Source organism: Barbus barbus (genome assembly GCF_936440315.1).
Source record: "Barbus barbus genome assembly, chromosome: 19".
NCBI lineage: Eukaryota > Metazoa > Chordata > Actinopteri > Cypriniformes > Cyprinidae > Barbus > Barbus barbus.
The window spans coordinates 27,216,708-27,236,707 of record NC_136747.1 but is presented as its reverse complement, the minus strand read 5'-3'; the positions used below and the strand labels follow the sequence as shown (position 1 = coordinate 27,236,707).

The window sequence follows — 20,000 nt, the reverse complement described above, 5'->3', positions numbered from 1 at the left end:
TTTTAGTGCAAGATTAACTAGATAATAATTACTTTTCCTATGTCGTAATCATCTCCACCTTCAGGTAATTGTTGACCTGTTTATTCTGCTTCCTATGGCTGTGAAATAATCAGCTAAGTACAAAAAATAAGGAAATCACATTCCCCATTCATTTCTATAATAATAATAATAATAAAATATATTTCTGAATTATTATTTTAATAAATTATTTATATTATAAAATTAATTATAAAATAAAAATAAACTAATATTGTTATTGCAATAATACTATTGTAAAATAACAAAACAAGTATTCACTAAAATAATAATAATGCTAATAATATTACTATCATTAATAAACCATTTAAATTAAATTATTTTATTAAAAGTAAATTATAATTCAAATTATAAAAATTAAACCAAATCAATAAAGAAATATATTGCTATTGTAATAATACTATTGTAATGTAAAATAAAAAAGTTGATACTAATATAATTAATAACAGAGTGGAAAACTGCTAAATGTTACATTTTCTCTTTTGTTGACAATAGATTTATAAACAATTCTAATTACAAATTTAAAAACATGGTTGCATTGTCAATTACAAGCAGGTCAGAAAATACACATTATACTGCATTAATATACATTATATATGCATTACACAGTCAGAAAAGCTGAAGGATGAAATGTCGTTTCAATCAATAAATTAATATGCCTACAAATAGGAGTTGTGCAGTTGTACTTTCTTTTTTGATGCATAAACTTGCATCTCAGCATTTAGGTGTGCATGTATATTTTCATGTATTATTTGTTGTGTGTTTGCATGAAGATGCTGATGTGTGTGTAAGCAGCGGTCGAATTGTAAAACAATTTCAGGGGGGATGGTGTGGTCGGCTGTTCCTGTGGCTAATTAATGAAAAATTATCCTTTTTAAATTAACTATTATTTGTAAGTTGTTGTTTGTTTCCTTCTGGGGCCTGAAATAGAGGAATTTTGGTCAATACTGATAATTAAACAATATTTTACTGAATGTGTTTTTGTGCTGGTTCATTAGGTCTGTTATGGATAAATAAATATGACAATAAACCGCCTGTAGGTGGCGGCAAGTCCCTGTTTTAATAAATGACTTACTGAATCATTCATATCAAACGATTCGTTAAAAACGGCTGATTCAACTGAAACGAAACAAGTGAGACTGGCTCACTCGATTCGTTCAGAAATCGGAATAGTGAATAGTGTTGCTATGCACTGTTGTATAAAACTAATACCACATTTGTACTCGCGGCCTCGCGCACATGTGCTGATATACAGATAAGTACATTGCTTGTGCAATGAATATAAAAACGTAAAAACTCATACATGGGTATTTTTTTGTTGCTGGAATTATAAGGGCATTCTAACTGTATTCTAATGGGCTTCATCGCACAGTGAATGCTTTTGGACTCTCAAGACGTGTTTTTACTATTTATTTATTTTTATTTTTATCAAAGTTGAATAAAGTCAGCTCTCCTATCGTCTCCTGTCTCCTATCGAAAAATCATACCTTCTGTTGTCTTCTTTTAAAAGAACTTCAAAATTTGCGCTTTAACAGTTTTGGCTGAAAAATTACGAAATTGCTTTCGCTCGTGCGTAGCTTGTTACAGTTCCAAGTTCTGATTGGCCCATCGCCGTTATTTAGTTAGTAAATTATCATAAGTGGAAAATTTTAACATTTCATGTGCATGATAAGTTTTACGTAATACACAAAAGTAAAAATCCAAAGGGGATGGTAAGGGGGGATGGTGGTTTTACAGAGGGGATGCTTTTTGTCATTTTTTTGCCATCCCCCCTCAATTTGAGCCCTGTGTGTAAGTCATGTTACCTGGTAGTGGTTGTGCTGACCAGCGTGTTGAGGACTAGGGAAATAACCTTCACTGGATCGAGGACTCGGGTAACCAGGTCTGCTGGGCTGTGAGATCAAAACAGACAGAGTCAGAGTTCTTACCAAACAGAGAAAACTCTCCGACAGTGTCCTTCAGAGGAATGAGTAACTGAATGTGCAGATGCGGATGGAGATCTGACCTTTGGAGGCGCTTCGTCTGAATTCCCAGCATCCCAGGACACAGTGACCTGTCTCCTCATCTCCATCCGGAAACGCTCCTCCTGCTGGGCCTTCTCCTCATCCAGGATAGTGCTGCAGAGACAGACAGCAAGAATCAGCAAAGACCTCCTGAGAAGATGCTTTTAAAGAGTTTGGAGTCGATGTGATGTGCATTTGACAAATGAATGTTTGGCTTGTTTCAAATTATTTTTCTTTTTTTTAGTTCCTGACAAAGACAGGAAGATTTTTTTGGGGCTAGTACAGAAAATGAAAGCAAACAACACACTTTAATTACTGCATTACTGGTGTATTTCATCATGCCATTTGAAATGCAAGTCTGTTCCCCACAAAATAACTACATGAGCAGCCTTTTCTGACAGCATTCCTTTATATTCAATTGCACACAGAATTAGTCAAATCGAAATTGTAATGCTTACATTTACAATGTTAACATTAATTTGTTAATAAATGCAGCCCTGCATCTTGAAAATCAAAAACTGCTGATTTGCAAAAAAAAAAAAAAGTTCAAATGCTTTATTTGACGGCAAAGAAGATTACAAACAAGTTTATGAAAAAAAAGCTAAATCTGTAATTTCCTGTTGCTATTTGGATGTAGCAGAAAACATCTGGCTCATGCATTTCCATTATTTTCTTTATCACTGGCTGTAATTCTAACCTCGAAATCAGGATTGAGCATAAAATAATGTCATACATGTGAAAATGTGCTGATAACTGAACAAATAGTAGTAATGTGGCTCAGATTCAGAGAGGAATCAAGTGTTTGTGGCAGTTTTTCTGCTGATTAAGTGATAGTACAAGACATCTGCACCTATCAAATGATACAAAAATGTTACAAATAGCATTATATTTTGTGAGAAAGTGTGACAAGCTATAGCAAAAAAGGCGCTATTTTTGGAATCAGCAGCACAAAACTAGTAAGAAACACGTATTGAAATTTGTTCGATAAGTATGATGCAGGACAGCGAATGATCAATGTTCCTGTTGTAGTTTTGCTGGTGTACTTGAGCTATAACACTGACAGCTAAACACAGACCTCTAGTGTCAGAACCAGAGAACAACACACTCATCAGATCATCTGTGCAGACCCTGCTGATTTACTCGCACCAGCAGATGTGTTCATGAAGCGAGGAGAAGCATCAGCAGCACACTGACCTGAGCTGTGTCTTGAGTTCGGTGAAGCGCGGGCGTTTGCTGGGGTCGTACGCCCAGCATTTGGTCATCAGGCTGTAGAGCGTCGGAGGGCAGTTTTGGGGCATCGCTAACCTCTCACCGTTCTCTATCCGCCCGATCACGTCATTATTCTTCACGCCCTGGAAGGGCTTGATGCCGAACATGAGGATTTCCCACATACACACACCTGAGAGGAGACGGAAACGGGTCAGAAATCTGCCTCAGTCATCACAAATAAACAAAAAGAATGATCACTCAATAAAAATACAATACAGCAGTGATTACAGAAGAACATATTTGAAAAATAAGTCATATTATATTTTAAATATTAAATATTTTTTTTTTTATTTATAATATTAAAATGTGACATTCTGTAGTTTTGTCTCATATTCATATTTTAATCATGTTTGCAAATGTCTTGACTCCACAGCCAACAGAGAAATATTGTCTTTACTGTTACAATACTTATGGAGGGCACTGTATATATATATAAATATATATATAAAGAGAGAGAGAGAGAGAGAGAGAGAGAGGGAGTTTATATTTATATATGTAATAAACACCTTTCATACATAATACATAGATAAATCCCACACTACTCAATTTTGCATCATCACCAATTTTTTTTTATTTACAACATTATTCATCATTCACATTATTAATCATATCATTAATAGTAGCATGATCACATAAATTGACCAATTAAGCCTGAGGAAAGTTGACTGACTAAAGCAATGACATTTTTTTTATATAATAATTTGAAATTATATGCTTTTCCAAAATAAAAATCTAAAATATGTTATATTAATAAGAGTAAAATTATTACAAATAATAATACTATCACTCTAATCGCATTTCCAATCAAACTAAAATAGCATTAATAACAGAAGGATGGTGTTAAGGGAGCATGTTGATGGTGTTCAAGAAAAGTCAAACTGTAAGAATACAGTATCATGAAATATTCATCTTCCAATTTCTAAAAAACGTTAAGCACTCACCAAACATCCAGACGTCACTGGCCGAGGTAAACCGCCGGAAGTTAATGGATTCAGGAGCCATCCATTTGATGGGCAGTTTCCCTTTAGAAGCTGGAAAACACACACTACTGTTCACAGACTATAAACAATCCAACATGCCTTCACTATCCACCAGAGGCCGCTATAGCCTTCCTCTGCCAACATTTCTGAGGGAGGCCTGTTTGCGTTCATCATAACTTTTTCCAGCAGCTTTAATCATTTTTTCAGCCTCTAAAATGCACAGCAACTACAGGAAGTGTTTTAATGAAAACTTGCATGACTTGTTGTGGACATACACAAGTAAATCATGTTGAATTGTGTTTAAATGCATATTAAATGACATACCTTTATAATAGGAACTGTCCTCCATGTATCTGGAGAGACCGAAGTCACCAAGTTTCACACAGTCTGTGGAAGACACCAGCACGTTCCTGGCAGCAATGTCCCTGCATAAAACACACATTCACCTCGGTGCACTACGACCAGGAAACTGAGGAAAGACTGTTCTGAGCGTGTGAAGGTCTTCAGTCACCTGTGCACGAAGCGTTTGCTCTCCAGGTACGCCAGCGCTGTGCTCAGCTGATAGGCAAACAGAATCAGCGTGGACAGGTCGAGGTTGTACTTCCTTATTTGCAAGAACGACCTCAACTAAAATGAATCAAACCGTTCTCAATGGAGATTTCCAGATGATTTCAGGGAGTCTAATATCTGTGCCAGTTTAAAGAATGAAAACACAGACCTCTCCAAGCGTGCACAACTCCATGATGATCCAGACGGGATTCTCAGTGATGATTCCAATCAACTTCACAATGTGCGGATGGTCAAACTGCCGCATTGTCACTGTCAATCATAAAATCACACCGTCTGAACACAGATATTCTCACTGCTTCACTTTTGCAAAATCAGTTTGGTTTAGTGGTTTTACTCGGACTTCTCCCAAAGCATGCAAATGCGGTAGCAGTGACTTCCTCATATTCAACTTCAAATAAACTAAAAATAAATGTAAATTTCAAATGAAATTAGACTGCAATGCATCATGTGTTCAGATGGAACAGCCATGGTAAAAAAAGAAACTTCTCAAAGTAGAAGTGCATCAGCTGGAATGAATTCTCAAGTGACGTAATGAAAGACGCTAGTGTGAACTCTTGATACTCACGAGCTTCCTGGAGGAACTTCTCACGCACGCTGTCTGAGGTACAGTTCTTACACGTCTTGATGGCCACTGATAGCGATGGATTCTCCTGTCAGGGACAGCACATGCATCACGTCAAACGCATGCAACTCAAAAACTAAGAGCATGAATTCAGGAAGATTACAAATTAAAAGTGCATAGTAGTAAAACCATACGTCCACAAAGGGTGACATTTTAGTCTGTTTTAACAGCGTCAGAACACAGTAAAAAGCAGTAGGGAATAGGTAAAAAAAATTAATTAATTATTAATATAAAATTTTGTATATCATAAATACAGTTTAAAACCTGCTTATCTGTGACATTTATAAACATAATAGAATAAAATACACATAAAATATACATACCAATCTGATTTTTAAAAAAATGTATTTAAAATATATTTATTTGGATAAAAAAAAAAAAAAAAAATTGCTAGCCAAATCAGTAGAAAGCTGGTTTAGATTGTATTTACTAATAAACCTAGATATTATATAAATTATTTGGTCCAAATATATACATTTTTATATAATATTTGTTATATAAACATGTATATTCCATATCAAATGTATTCCATAAATATTTGCTTGATCAGTAGAGAGCTAGTTTGGGACCAAATGTTAGATTGCACAATAATCACATATTATATAAACTTTTCTGTTTTATAAAATTGTATAAAAATATGTATTCAAAATATACTTCTTAAACTTCATTTTCCTTGATCTTTTCGTTTTAATCTGTTCATGCTATGTTCAGTTTATGCTAAATAATAGTTTTGTAACATTTTTAGTAGCTCTCTCTCTAAAAACATGGGATTCTGACATGAACTGATTTAGGACCAGTGTGCACCAGTTTGCACTCCGAATGCAGTGTTTGTTTGGTTAATATTTGTGTGGACGATGAATCTGTTTTTTACCGGACTCATGTAAACCCCTTGGTGGACGTCACCAAACTGGCCCTCGCCGATACACCGTCCCAACTCGATTCTGTCCCGCTGGATCTCATAGTCCTGAGCTACAGATGAAAAACACAAACCTGAAGCTCAGCATCAGAGGAACCAACAAAGCACACGCTCTGATCGTCATGTAAGCTCAGAAGACCAGCAGCTGTGGCCGAGATCACAGCCATTTAACAAACTGTTTGAAAGTTGCCAATTGCAAGTTTAGAAACACTGAGGTCATGAACAAAAGGCCTTAGTCAGGGTGGACACCATACTTAATTGTGAACGAAGGAAGACGAGGCTGTGAGGGACAGAAGGACGGTGTCTAGATGACAAAACATTGACTAGGAAACCTAAAACATTGAAGCCACATATTGAACAAACTGCACATATATGCCAGACTCATTTCCATTTGTCTTAATAAATATGAAGTCCACTCTAACTAATGTACTGTGCATAACCTGTATTAAAATAAGTCTTCAATAAAGCCCTCAATGTTCTGTTGAAATCACGATATAGCAAAATAAAAAAGCTAAAAATACGTAAATGCACAATTGATTTGAAAAATAAATATTTTAACATTCACATTTCTTTACTGTGATTTTTGATCATTTTAATGCTGAATATCAAAGAAAGAAAATGTCATAGTAAAAAAATATTTCTGAATATCACAGTAAAAAAACAACAACAAAAACAAATACAAAATAAAATAAAAACACATCATTTATTAAAAGAAAGAACAAATAACTGTTTGTTTATAAATGCAAACAAACAAACAAAAAAACTATTTAAAAAATATAAATGAGCAAAAAAAAACAATAATAATCTATTGTTTGGCTACATATCAATGACTTCTGCAGGTTTTTTAGGTATACAAAATATTTAATGTCTTAATACTTATAAATAAGTATAAATTATATTATAAAAACAATAATATAAAGATGCTCAATAATAATATAAAGCCTTAAAGATGCTGTGTGGCATGTTTTGGATGTTAAAATACTTTTTTTATATCCCAGGTTCTATATTTTAGATCGTAGAACAAACAAGGCATGGGTTTGATTCCCATAAAATACACAAAATTATTTGAATGAAACCCTGCATTAGTCTACGATATGAAGAGGAACCTGCTTCTAACACAAGCACACAGCAAAACTGAGAAAAAGAGAGAAAAACTGAAAGAAGCACACAAACAGAGGGATGGCGTTACCTGCGTCTAATCCATAGCATTCGGCTGGTTGTTAAAGAGAAAAGTCAGAGATTGGGCTTTTAGATGAGAATTAAAGCTCAGGATGAGAGAGAGAGAAACAGAGGGATGAGATGTGGAGAGCTGCACACAGTTATCAATCACAGACATGTCAAACAGAGCTGTTATAAAACATGTGTGTTTAGCATATTATACAAATTAAGTAGAGGACAACATAAAAATTCCCTGGAAAATGAGCAAGAAATGATAAAAACGGTTTCAGTGAATCTGCCATTAATTGAGCATTTACTCACCTGTCATTTCAAAGCATAAAACAAAAAATGTTCATGCTGCTCATTTATAAACGAGCGACTCGTGAATGGTGCAAGGAACCAAAACTCCCTCTGGTTCAAAATGTCAGTTTAAAAAAAAAAAAAATTTTTTCCTGGTTCATTCAATTGTATAATTTTACAAACATCGGAATGTTATGTTTAAATGTTCTCTGAACATTCTGAAAGTAGTAACATTTACAAAATGTCAGACGAATGTGCAACTAAAATGTTTCAGTATACAATGTATAAACAATGTTTTTGTGCTAACATTATTAAAGACCAGGTAACATTAAACTAGAAGAGCGTTTGTTCATAACTTTGAGAGAACCTTGCCAGAATGTTATATAACACCTTGCCACTGGAAACCATCTACTTTCATTGACTGGAAAAGAGCAGCATGAACATTCTGCTAAACATCTGCTTTCGTGCTGCACTGTAAAAAAATCATGGTTTTGGAACGATATGATGGAAAGTAAATGATGACAACTTTTTGATCAACTGTCTTGAAGACACTCGTATATCGAGTGTGTGTTCAGGATCCTGTGATTGTTTGTAAAGTCACACACTCGTGAATGTTAGTGAGCAGTCGCTGACTCACACACACTCACTAAATCAGGACACATCACGGACCTCCAGTGTGTTTATATAAAGCCAATTCAGATTAAACTCCAAACCCTAAAAGGAACCTAGCAATTTAACAGATGATTAATACTTTGTGAATCCTTTTCACTTTTAAGGACGTCCCCTGAAGCAAACATGTCAGATTGAGTTAGATCCAAACACATACATGCTTTATTTTCAGAATTACGCCCAAATATGACCTGTTTGATTTCAAATATAATGAATCAAATGTTTTAAAGTGCGACACAAACGGAGTTTCCAGAGAGAATATTCTGGAATGTCAGAGCTGGATACTTTAAATTTCATTTGCCGCCACATCAACAAACCAAACAAGCCAGACAGGGGGAAAAAAAGTCAGGATTTGGCTCAGAAAAACCGTACGGATTTGGACCGAAACATCTGGATCCCGGAAGACAGCAGTTACACACACTTAAAAGGCGGCACAAGTGAGGGTACTTACTAGAGGGCATGGTGTAGGTGTCCTCTTCATCTATGATCTCTGCGTAATCGTCTGTTTCTGCAGGGAGACAGAAGCAGCAGCAGTCAGTATCTCACACACACCGGCCAAACTAACGCCCACTCGGTCACTACACCACCCCAAACACACGTAACCTTCCACTACACAAACTAGAGCCGGTCAACCAGCCAAGAAACTCCTCCATGAAGACTAACGCACACACTCAAACTCAAGTGCACTTCTCTCTTTTAAACTCTCTGAACTCCATATGAGTGTCTGTCTGTCCGACCGACCAATCAGAGAGCAGCTCTGTGGTTGAGCTTGAGAAAGACGAGGGGAAGGAAGTGACTCTTTCACCTTCATGCAAAACAGATTTAGTCCAGCGTTTTTGTTTTCAAGATTCATGATTTTTATTCGTCACATTACAGAGTATAACCAGCAGTGAAATGTGGTGTTTTTTTGGTAGAGGTCACTCGCTTTTCTAAATAATCACACCTTTAAAGTACCCTGTGAGGAATGCAGGGAGCAAAAGAGACTTCAAGTGCACTTAAAGTGAAGCAGACTCATATTTAGACACTACAAATAAACTAGAAGCTACGCAAGATTGACTAGAATCCAGTAACTTTCCAAACACACACAGAGAGCATGGAGTCAGTTAGAGGAAAGAAATGAAGATTGCAAGTCAAACATTACCATCTCCGCTTAGATCTTCTGCAGGTCCATGCAAAGAACGGAGAGGAGAGGAGCAGAGAGGAGAAAGGTTAATTCACCAGCTGACATGAAAACACACGTTGGTCATGAATCTGAAGCGGTTAACCGGTTTATTCGTCCTCTCTGGCTGTGTGAGTGGCTCCTGCAGTAAACGTGTTTTGTTCATGCTGTTCTGGGAGTCATTAGTGTGGGTTATATTGGGTTAGATGTGCAGCAGGAATGTGTGGGACGAGATTCAATTGGGACGTGGACACACATCTGCCTGGATTGTACTGCCACAGGTCTAATTCAGTGCGTTTCGCATGGAAAAATCTCGGATCTTATTTGGAGACAGGTTTTTTTTTGTTTAATGCAATTAGCAAAAATAAAAACTGCGTAAGTCTTTCGTCGCTAAATCAATAGAAAAACACAAATACAAAACATATATTTATATATATTTTGCACAAAGAAAATGAAGGATACTTTTATCAAATTAGCTGTACTTTAATTTAAAATATTAATTTCTCCTCATTATGATATGAAAAAAAGTTATATTATTTTTAAACAAAATTCTATAATATCATATATATATATACACACACAGTTAATTTATTACACTAATGGAATTAATGCATTTAATTGTCGAATAATGAATAAAATTAATAAAATTAATGAATAAAAAAATTCAAAAAGCAAAATAAGCAAAGAAAATGCTCAAATATTTTTTGTCGATGCATATATATATATATATATATATATATATATATTGGGATATATATTATATATTGCTGGGAATGTGTTTATATTGCCATAAATTATTTCAAAAAGCAAATTAAGTAAGTAAATAAATAATAAATGTTTATTTATGCACATATGATATCTTATAATTATCTTTCCACATTGCAGATGTGTTTAACTGTCATGAACAATAATTTCCAAAAGCAAAATAAGCAAAACAATTAAATATTTAAATTAAAAATATAAATATTATAAAATGTTCTATAAATAAAATATTTTATTATATATTATGCAATATTATACACATAATTAAATACATATAGTTACAAAAAATTATAAAAAGAATGTGATTTGATTGGTCAAGGAGGTAGAAACTACCAGCATTCAAAAGCACATCTACACTTCTAGCTAGATGAAAACAGAATGAAGAGAATGAATCACAGCACTTATGATGCACCTGTGAATCTATGGGAAGCAGATGATACTACAGAACGTGTTGTTTAGGGTGGAGAGCAGGTGAGGGTTAGTGATAAACACACACACACACACACACAGGAACAGCATGTACCCTTAGGAGGAGAATCATGGGAACAGAGGACAAACGGAAGGAGAAAGCGCCGAGCTTTAGCAGCTTTGGTGGGCGTCTGAACCACCGAGTCTTCAGTGAAGAACGACAGATGGAGAGAGAAAGAGAGTGAAGCAAAGCAAGAGAATATGGCAGGAGGAATGGAGACGCTCAGATGTTCACTATCAGCTCATCTCACACCAAAAATGAAACGCAACCACTGACGGCACGTGCCGTTTCCGTTATTTTAGCACTCGATTCACTAATGATCAGGTAACAATACAAACAAACCCAGAAATTAGTGCAATCACATCAAAAAAGGAGCATGTTTGCATTAAAAAGAATGAGAATAACTTCAGAAAGTGGTTTTAGATTTAGATTATGCTGAAAATCTCCAGTGCAAGCAGCTTATAAACAGCAAACACATTCATGAGCATGAAACATCTGAAATATAACTGATGATGAGCTTTAAATGTGTGCAGATGTTGCAGAAACCAGCCCGACATCTTGCAATTTGCAATGCATTTGATTGCAATATTTCAGAGTGAAAACAAACATTCAGATTTTGTTTCTCATAAGTGATATGATTGGATTGTGAAGTGTCAAGCTCTGATATTACTAGCAGTGTTTGGCCTGTAAAGCATCACTATTACCATTGGTCATTCTCAGGGTTAGTAAACTGAACAAACCTCTAACACTAAGTATTAAACCTCAAATGTAATTATACTCATGCAGCCTGTTTATGCTATAAATTAAGTGATCATAAGTGACACAAGCTATTAGACCATTTTCATCTGATAAGACAACAAAATTGGTGAAATCCCTCAGATAATCAATAAACCTGATAAATCAGAAATGACGTCAGATGAGTCTTACCTGAAACAGAGATGGCACGAACTCCTGCCCGAATCCCCTCCAGCCGCTTCTCATTGTTGGCCAGTCTGTGGAGAAACCATTCCATTATGCACACATAACAAGACACATTTATCCAATGGCTCACGTAAACATGAGAACTTCCACGTGTGTGCGTTGATTTGGTACCTCATGCAAATATGCATGCTAACATAATCAAAATCATGCTAAAGCATTTTTACTTACTATATGCAACATGCAAAATTAAAACTCTTTAGTTAGCCCCCAATTAGAACTTGGCAACAGTATATCATATTTTATAATATAAGCCTGGGAAAATCATAAAACATAAAATTTAATAAATATAACTATATAAATATGATGCAATATTATACATTATATTACATATTGTATTCTAGAAATATTAGAATGTTAATACCTAATTTAAAATATTGGAATTTCTAAATAAAAAAAGCCATTTAATTAAAAAAACATTATATTTATCTGTTATTATTTGTTAAAATTTTATATAATAATCTACTTTTTTCTTTCCAGATTTTGAACTTAAATTAGTCTAATGGTGCTCTTTTCTTTTGGAAACGTCATGGGAACCAAATAAAAATAAATAAATAAAAAAACGAAAATTATTTTAAAATATTAAAAAGTTATAAAATATAAAATATATATTTAGAATAACATTTATTAATGTTTATGTATATATATATATATATATATATATATATATATATATATATATATATATATATATTCATATACTCCCGACTTTTGGTGTTAATTTAGTGTAATGATGCTCTTTAGGAAACTTCATGGGCACCAAATAAAAAAAATAATAATACAATTAAATAAAATAAAATAAAATAGAAAAATAAATAAACAAATATGACAACAAAAAAAAAAATCATATTTATTAATGGTTCACATATTAATATATATATATATATATATATATATATATTTGTTTCCTTCAGACTTTGTTAAATTAGTCTAATGATGCTAAAATTCTAAGAAACAAAACAATGCATTAAAACCACCCTCAACAACATGATCACAGATATATAGTGAATGTTCACCGAGCTCTAGTTTAAGTATTAACTGGTGGTCAAATGAATCTTGTGCCTGACGTCAGTTTATTAAACAGCTCATGAACGCCAGTGAAGTGAATTTATGACTTACTTGGGAATGGATGGAAGAGCTCTTTCCCCCTCTGTAGGACAGAAAAACACACAGCATCAGCTCATGAATCAAACAGGAGAACATGACTCACCCAAACACTACATTACCAAGAACTGCATTTCATACTTTACTACAAGTGGACTGATTTTTAATATATATGTCTTGCTGCGCTGCTTCATACTGAGATTTTCCACTCAATGTGTCTCATTCATGCTAACTCCATGCTTTACTGCGTCTAGAGTACAAACATCCCACAATGCAGCAGTGTGAGTCAGACGTACCTTTCTGCGGTCTGACGATGAAGGACTGGTTGATGGCACTGAGCAGTCGACAGTATCCGTCGATGAGGTCGGCCATGTTCTCAGCGGTGGCGAAGGACGGCGTGCTGATCGTGAGAGGCTACGAGAAAGAAACCAGACTCACAATGAGCCACTATCAGCAACAGCAGCCTCATCATGACGTCAGGATACAACACACACCAGCTGCACTGACCAAACACACACACACACACACACACACACACACACACACAGTGCTGAAGACGCGCCCACAACAGTGCTTTCCTTTACTCCAGCTGTGATTATGCTGTTTAGATTAAATGTGATGAGATAAAAATAATAACAAACACACGTCTAGTCTGATTCCCAAACAAATGACTCTTATGAGCTGGATACAGCACTTTTTATGCATAAAACATAACTCAAAGTGCTTCACAAGCAAAAAACAACTATTAAAAATAGAATATCACTATAAAATAATCAAAGCACAAAATGATTCAACACAAACAAATATAGAGGGGAAAAAATAAAATAAGGCACAAAAGACCAAATAAAACTATTTATATTTAATTATGATCTTAAGATAACAGTTTAAATCTGTTTCAGCATTATTGATATACTATTTTAGTATTTATCAATATTTAGATTTCCAGTTCTATTATTTTTTCTGTTTTCTTTGTAATATTAGTGAAATACAATATTTAATATAAAATGAACACTATTACTACTTAGCTTTATTTTTTATTTCAGTCTTAGTTTTAGTCATTTTAACACTTCAATTGCATTTCCGTTAGTTGCCATGGCAAAAGTTAGACATATATTTATTATTTTCATATTTTTTTACTTTTCAGTTTTCATTGTAATTTTGGTTTAGGTTTAAGTAACTGTTATGTGCTTTGTCATTTTTATTAGCAATTTTTTTTTTTTTTAATACTTCTGTTTAGCTTTAATTTCTTTAAATTTCTTTTTTAGTCATCCATCCATCCATCCATCCATCTTCTTCCGCTTATCCGGGACCGGGTCGCGGGGGCAGCAGTCTAAGCAGAGATGCCCAGACTTCCCTCTCCCTAGACACTTCCTCCAGCTTTTCCGGGGGGACACCGAGGCGTTCCCAGGCCAGCCGGGAGACATAGTCTCTCCAGCGTGTCCTAGGTCTTCCCCGGGGTCTCCTCCCAGTAGGACGCGCCCGGAACACCTTCCCGGGAAGGCATCCAGGAGGCATCCGGAACAGATGCCCGAGCCACCTCAGCTGACCCCTCTCGATGTGAAGGAGCAGCGGCTCTACTCTGAGCTCCTCCCGAGTGACCGAGCTTCTCACCCTATCTCTAAGGGATCGCCCAGCCACCCTGCGGAGAAAGCTAATTTCAGCCGCCTGTATCCGGGATCTTGTCCTTTCGGTCATGACCCAAAGCTCATGACCATAGGTGAGAGTAGGAACGTAGAATGACCGGTAAATCGAGAGACCGGTTTCTTCACCACGACAGACCGGTACATCGACCGCATTACTGCAGAAGCTGCACCGATCCGTCTGTCAATCTCCCGTTCCATCCTTCCCTCACTCGTGAACAAAACCCCAAGATACTTAAACTCCTCCACTTGAGGCAGGAACTCTCCACCAACCTGAAGTGGGCAAACCACCCTTTTCCGACTGAAGTCATTTAAGTACTTATCTTAAACGTTTTTTCCCCCAAGCTGGCACAACATCATTTAAAGGTTTTTTTTCTTTTTCTTTTAATGTTTTAAATATTTTTGTTATTTTATTATTTTTTAGTTTTCATTTTAATTTTAGTTAAATGCTAGTCATTTTTTACTTGATTTATAATTTTTATTACTTTTTTATGTTTCTGTTTAGCTTTTTATCAGTTTGTTACCATGCCACCAATTATAGTTATAAAATAGTTTAGTCTAACATTTATATTTAGTTTTATTTCAGCTATACCAAAAATTTTTTTTTTAGTTTTAATAGTTTTAGTTAACAATAACGCCACTGGTTTAATTCAGTCTAACAAGTCCACCACAGCGTCTAAAGCTGGGTAAAAATGCTGCCTAAAAGACAGACAATCAGAAAGAGAGAAAAGAAAGACAGACAAAGTACAGACAAAGACGCCAAGACCCAAAATAACAGTGACGGACTGAAATTAGAGCGCCGTCAGCGCAGGGCTGAGCTGGATTTACACACATCTCAAACTAAACACCACATCCTACAATCAGAACATCAGCTGCGTTTCATTTACTTCTGAGCTCAAACTCCTGGGCAAAACCAGATTTTCTTGGAGAAGCATGGCTGATCGTGAGCTTTAAACTGCACCGTTTACCTCAGCGGCTCCTGCCACGTCCAGCTGTAAGACACCCTTCCTCTCCTTCTCCTCCACGCAGGAGTAATGGATGCTCTGCACCTGAGTGAAGTTGGCCAGATGTGTCGGCTGAGAGAAAAAGGACACGCATTACTCATGCATCACATGACAGAGAGACTAATGCGACAGATAAGCTTTTAAATTAAGAAATTCCACCTTATCAACCAATCAAAACATCTGCTGTTTATTTTTACTTAGGATTTTCGACCAATGAGATTTCACTGTAGGCGGAGCTACTCATAAATAGAACCAAGCAACTGAACAAAACAACTAGGGTTAAAGCAAAACAGATGCTTGTTGCTATGGTGATGTGATTCTGCGTTACCGTGGAGCCCTTGTCTGTCAGGTAACTGATTCCCTCCTCTGGACCGATCGCGAGATCCACTGATATGACCCAACTCGACTGAGACAGACAGAGAGAGATGAGCGTCAATCACAGGATCTGACTGCACACTGAATTCAGATTTAATCAGAAGAAAAGAAATCATTAAGGGTTAAAAAAAGAACACAAAAATAAATAGTAAGTAATTTTATAAAGGCTCCTATATAATTTTATCTACAAATATTGCTTTCATTATACCACCAAAATGAAAATATGCCAAACTAAGTATGATAAAATACATAACACATAATATAGTATGGTATACATTAAAGTTTGTGGTTGATAAGATTAATATAGTCTCTTTTGCTCATCAAGGCTGCATTTAATTGTTTAAAAATACAGTAAATTTGTGAAATATTATTACAAGTTCAAATAACTGTTTTCAAAGTTAATATATGTTAAAATGTAATTTATTTCTGTGATGCGCAGCTGGATTTTCAGCATCCTTACTCCAGTCTTCAGAGTCACATGATCCTCCTTAACCTTATAAACGTTTTTACTGTCACTTTTGATCAGTTTAATGCATCCTTGATGAATAAAAGTATTCATTTCTTTCATTTTGGTTTGGTGAACCCTGAGTGAGTGTCAGTGTCACTAATGTAATTGCTCATTGAGCAGCAGGAGGCAGTAAAGTCCCATGATTCCCCACAGCAGGGGTGACCTGACGTACCCCCAGAGCACATCGAAAGCACTCTTTGTCGAATCTGTAGACGGGCGCCAGGATCTCAAAGAATTTCAGTATGCTCTGCTCGTCGTTCAGGTTGGCGAACTGCTTAAACGTTTGTTGGATCTGTTTCCTCAGCGCTTTGGCCTGAAGCACAGAGAGAAAGAGCAGCCCACTTCACACACTGATTACAAACCTCAGCAGAGCCCATATCAGCAATACTAGATAAAAAACACTCTAATAACATCATACTGAATTACAGCTCTTGTGCAACTGGGTGCTATAAAGATCAGCATAAAAACCTCTTAAACCAGTATTTCAATTCAAGTCAAGTCTTTTTTTTTTACAGCACTTTTCACAATACACATCTGGGTTATTATTCAAATTAAAACCTTAAAAAAATGTGTTACTTGAGATAAAATAAAATATACAAAATTTTTTATTAATTTTGTCAGTCAGTTGCTAAGGAAACATTTCCGACTTTTATTTAGTTTAGCAATGTACTAAAATAAAAAACTATAACTGAAATCGAAATTAATAAAAAAAGACATATTTTTTAATCACAAAAGCTACAAAAACTTTCAAATCGAAAAGGAAACAACATAAAAATTAAAAAAGCTATTTAAAAAAAAACGAATACAAATATTTTTATACTTATATAAGCTAATAAAAACAACAAAAGCACAAATTAAATTTTTTTTTTTAATAAAATTGTAAGTAAAAATATAAATTATCAAAAAAAAAATCTAAATAGAAATATAAACTATAATGGTATCTCAAAGATACTAAAAGCCGCCATTAAACGGAAGATATGACCAAGTTTACAGCCACATATTATGATGTATTTCTGAGTGACATCACACAAAAACATCGAGTTGAGACGTGATTTCATCTGTTGATTATTAAGTGGTTTGTAAAATACTGGAATGTGATTGGTCTCATATACATCACAGATATTAACTGAGCTTATCACACAAAGAGCAAGTTATGACATATTGATTAAAGCAAATCCTTTGCATTAATTTGATTTGATGCAACTTTAAACCCAAAAGTATTCAACTTAAGCCAGAGACATATGGCTAAATGCTTAACAATGCACAAGTTTAATAACCAATGTGGTCTCAGTAGAAAGCATCATCTCACCTTAACCGATTCCAACAAACTTTTGGGGAAGAACCGTCGTAGTCCAACATCTTTTCTGCAAAACAGAGAAACAGAGCAGAAATCTGAGCGCAGATCTGATGAAGTCATCGGACGGCCATACAAAACGTATTTTAGACATTTCCACAGAGAAGCAGCTCATCTGGTGAACTGATCTCATCACACTGATCTATAAACACACGCTGGATGAACTTCTCCAAACATCAGGAAAACCTGGCATGTGTATAACAATCAAAATCACACGGCATCCTCTGCGTTTCATAGACATGCTTTAAACACATCAACAACATACACAAAATAAATATTTCTGCATTTAATATGCATGTTTTGATGAGAACAAAGTGAATGGTAGTGAAGGCAAATCTAGAATTTAATTTTTAATCTTTCTTAATTTTTTTTTACATAATTTATAACAAAAAACCTTGAGGCTGGGGTGTGAAAAAACCCTTTTACCAACCTATTTTCCCTTTTAAATTAATAAACAGTTTAATTGATTTGTTGCAATGACATCATAATCATAACCATCCTTTGTTTTTTTCTATTTTTTATGTTAAATACCAGCATATCAAGCTGGAAACGTCAGCTGATGTATCTGTTAGAGAAAGAGGTGTAGAGCCAGCGTGTGAGCAGGACTGTAGATTTAAAGGCCAATAAAAGCCAGCAGTCCCTGATGATAGTTTCATCATATCATCTAAATGAAAAGCGCTCCGGTTTGGCTTTGCTCAGCTGTAACCGCGTGGCGTCTCGCCAAAACTATTCATCCATGTTTATGGACCCAGAGAGCGGCACATCAGTCGATACTTTAACTGCTGCGCTAAACCTTTAGTCTGGAGAGGTTAACGGCACACACATGCTGCCAGATTCTCACATGCTTTTAGCACTAATTCACATACATTACAATAAAAGCAGTGGAGAACACTAATATAAGGGAATGATGTTACACAAATAAAATGCACAGTTTCAACCCTATTCTGCTATTCAGAGCAGGGTTATTGTCAGTAACTAAAATTAAAACCCTCTGATGGTTTTAATTTCTGTCCCCCATTGTTTTTTGGGGGGTCTCCAGAGACCCCAGAAAATAACATTTAATTCTGTAACAAGATAATAGGTTTTTTTTTACAAATGTAATTTTACTCTGTTTGTTAATGTTTTTACTCAACATTTGTGCAGTTTTTGGAGGATTTATGATATCTTTTAAATTTCTATAAATAAATAAATATTTATTTAAATAGGCTTTTTACAAAAAAAACAGCATTTGATGTAAAATTCACTTTATAAAAGGCCCAGATTTCTAACTTTCAATCATGGGGATAACATGGATCATTTTAAATGATTTAATGTAACATTTATACCCATTTTTTGGAAAATGCCGTTTTAAAATAAAAAACAATCACTTTAACCACTAGATGGCCATAGAGCTCCACTATATGCTATTTGCTATTTGAGAGACCTGAAAGATATCTTTTCACAAGTTGGATTCAGTTGGATTCATATGAATAAAATGAACAGAAATGAACAGTTATATTACATATGAACACATGAACTGAACAGCAATAACAAGTGAGCAAATAAAGCAGTAAAAAGATTTAGTAAAAGAAATCAAACAACGAGGAACAATAAGTGTGTGTGTGTGAGAGAGAGTGTGTGAGTACACATTGTCGGTGTCAGTGTCACCACTTTATATTTGTGTTGGTTCTGCATTTTGGATTATTTTATTTGACAAATTATAGCCTTACAAATGTGTGTGTGTGTGTGTGTGTGTGTGTGTGTGTGTGTGTGTGTGTGTGTGTGAGTGTGCACATTTTCAATGTGTCAGTGTCACCAATTTATTTTTGTGGTGGTACTGCATTTTGGATGATTTTATTTTACAAATGATAAGAGAACAGTTTTTATAGTCTCAAAAATTTGTTCCTCTATATGTGTGTGTGTGTGTTGTGAGCAATATAATTTAGCATTGTGGATGTTTTTTGCATTGGTGGAAGTGTGCCACTTTATTTGTGCCATTTCTGTCAATATGTTCTGCGTTGTTTCTGAATTTGATGATGAATTTTGTCTATTTTGATCTCTGGAGACCCCGAAAACCACAAGTGTCACACATTTTGTCACGCTAACATAAAAACAGATATCATTCCAATTTTTTTTTTTTTTGTA

The 20,000-nt window shown here is 35.0% G+C and overlaps 1 protein-coding gene across 2 annotated transcripts in view; it reads right to left on the bottom strand.

Annotated features, from left to right (window-relative positions):
• LOC306885398 (focal adhesion kinase 1-like) overlaps nucleotides 1-20,000 on the bottom strand; it is a gene marked incomplete at its 5' end in the record, with an annotated part of 90,477 nt that overhangs the window by 16,976 nt on the left and 53,501 nt on the right. For both annotated transcript variants that reach the window (XM_079441869.1, XM_079441870.1), the window contains 17 exons: nucleotides 1,842-1,928; nucleotides 2,042-2,153; nucleotides 3,234-3,438; nucleotides 4,250-4,339; nucleotides 4,613-4,713; nucleotides 4,800-4,915; nucleotides 5,007-5,107; nucleotides 5,424-5,508; nucleotides 6,352-6,449; nucleotides 8,975-9,031; nucleotides 11,841-11,905; nucleotides 13,011-13,041; nucleotides 13,292-13,409; nucleotides 15,604-15,711; nucleotides 15,968-16,045; nucleotides 16,695-16,835; nucleotides 17,832-17,886. In XM_079441869.1, the coding sequence (XP_079297995.1) occupies nucleotides 1,842-1,928; nucleotides 2,042-2,153; nucleotides 3,234-3,438; nucleotides 4,250-4,339; nucleotides 4,613-4,713; nucleotides 4,800-4,915; nucleotides 5,007-5,107; nucleotides 5,424-5,508; nucleotides 6,352-6,449; nucleotides 8,975-9,031; nucleotides 11,841-11,905; nucleotides 13,011-13,041; nucleotides 13,292-13,409; nucleotides 15,604-15,711; nucleotides 15,968-16,045; nucleotides 16,695-16,835; nucleotides 17,832-17,886 (1,648 nt within the window). The remainder of the gene's footprint in view (nucleotides 1-1,841; nucleotides 1,929-2,041; nucleotides 2,154-3,233; nucleotides 3,439-4,249; nucleotides 4,340-4,612; nucleotides 4,714-4,799; nucleotides 4,916-5,006; nucleotides 5,108-5,423; nucleotides 5,509-6,351; nucleotides 6,450-8,974; nucleotides 9,032-11,840; nucleotides 11,906-13,010; nucleotides 13,042-13,291; nucleotides 13,410-15,603; nucleotides 15,712-15,967; nucleotides 16,046-16,694; nucleotides 16,836-17,831; nucleotides 17,887-20,000) is intronic.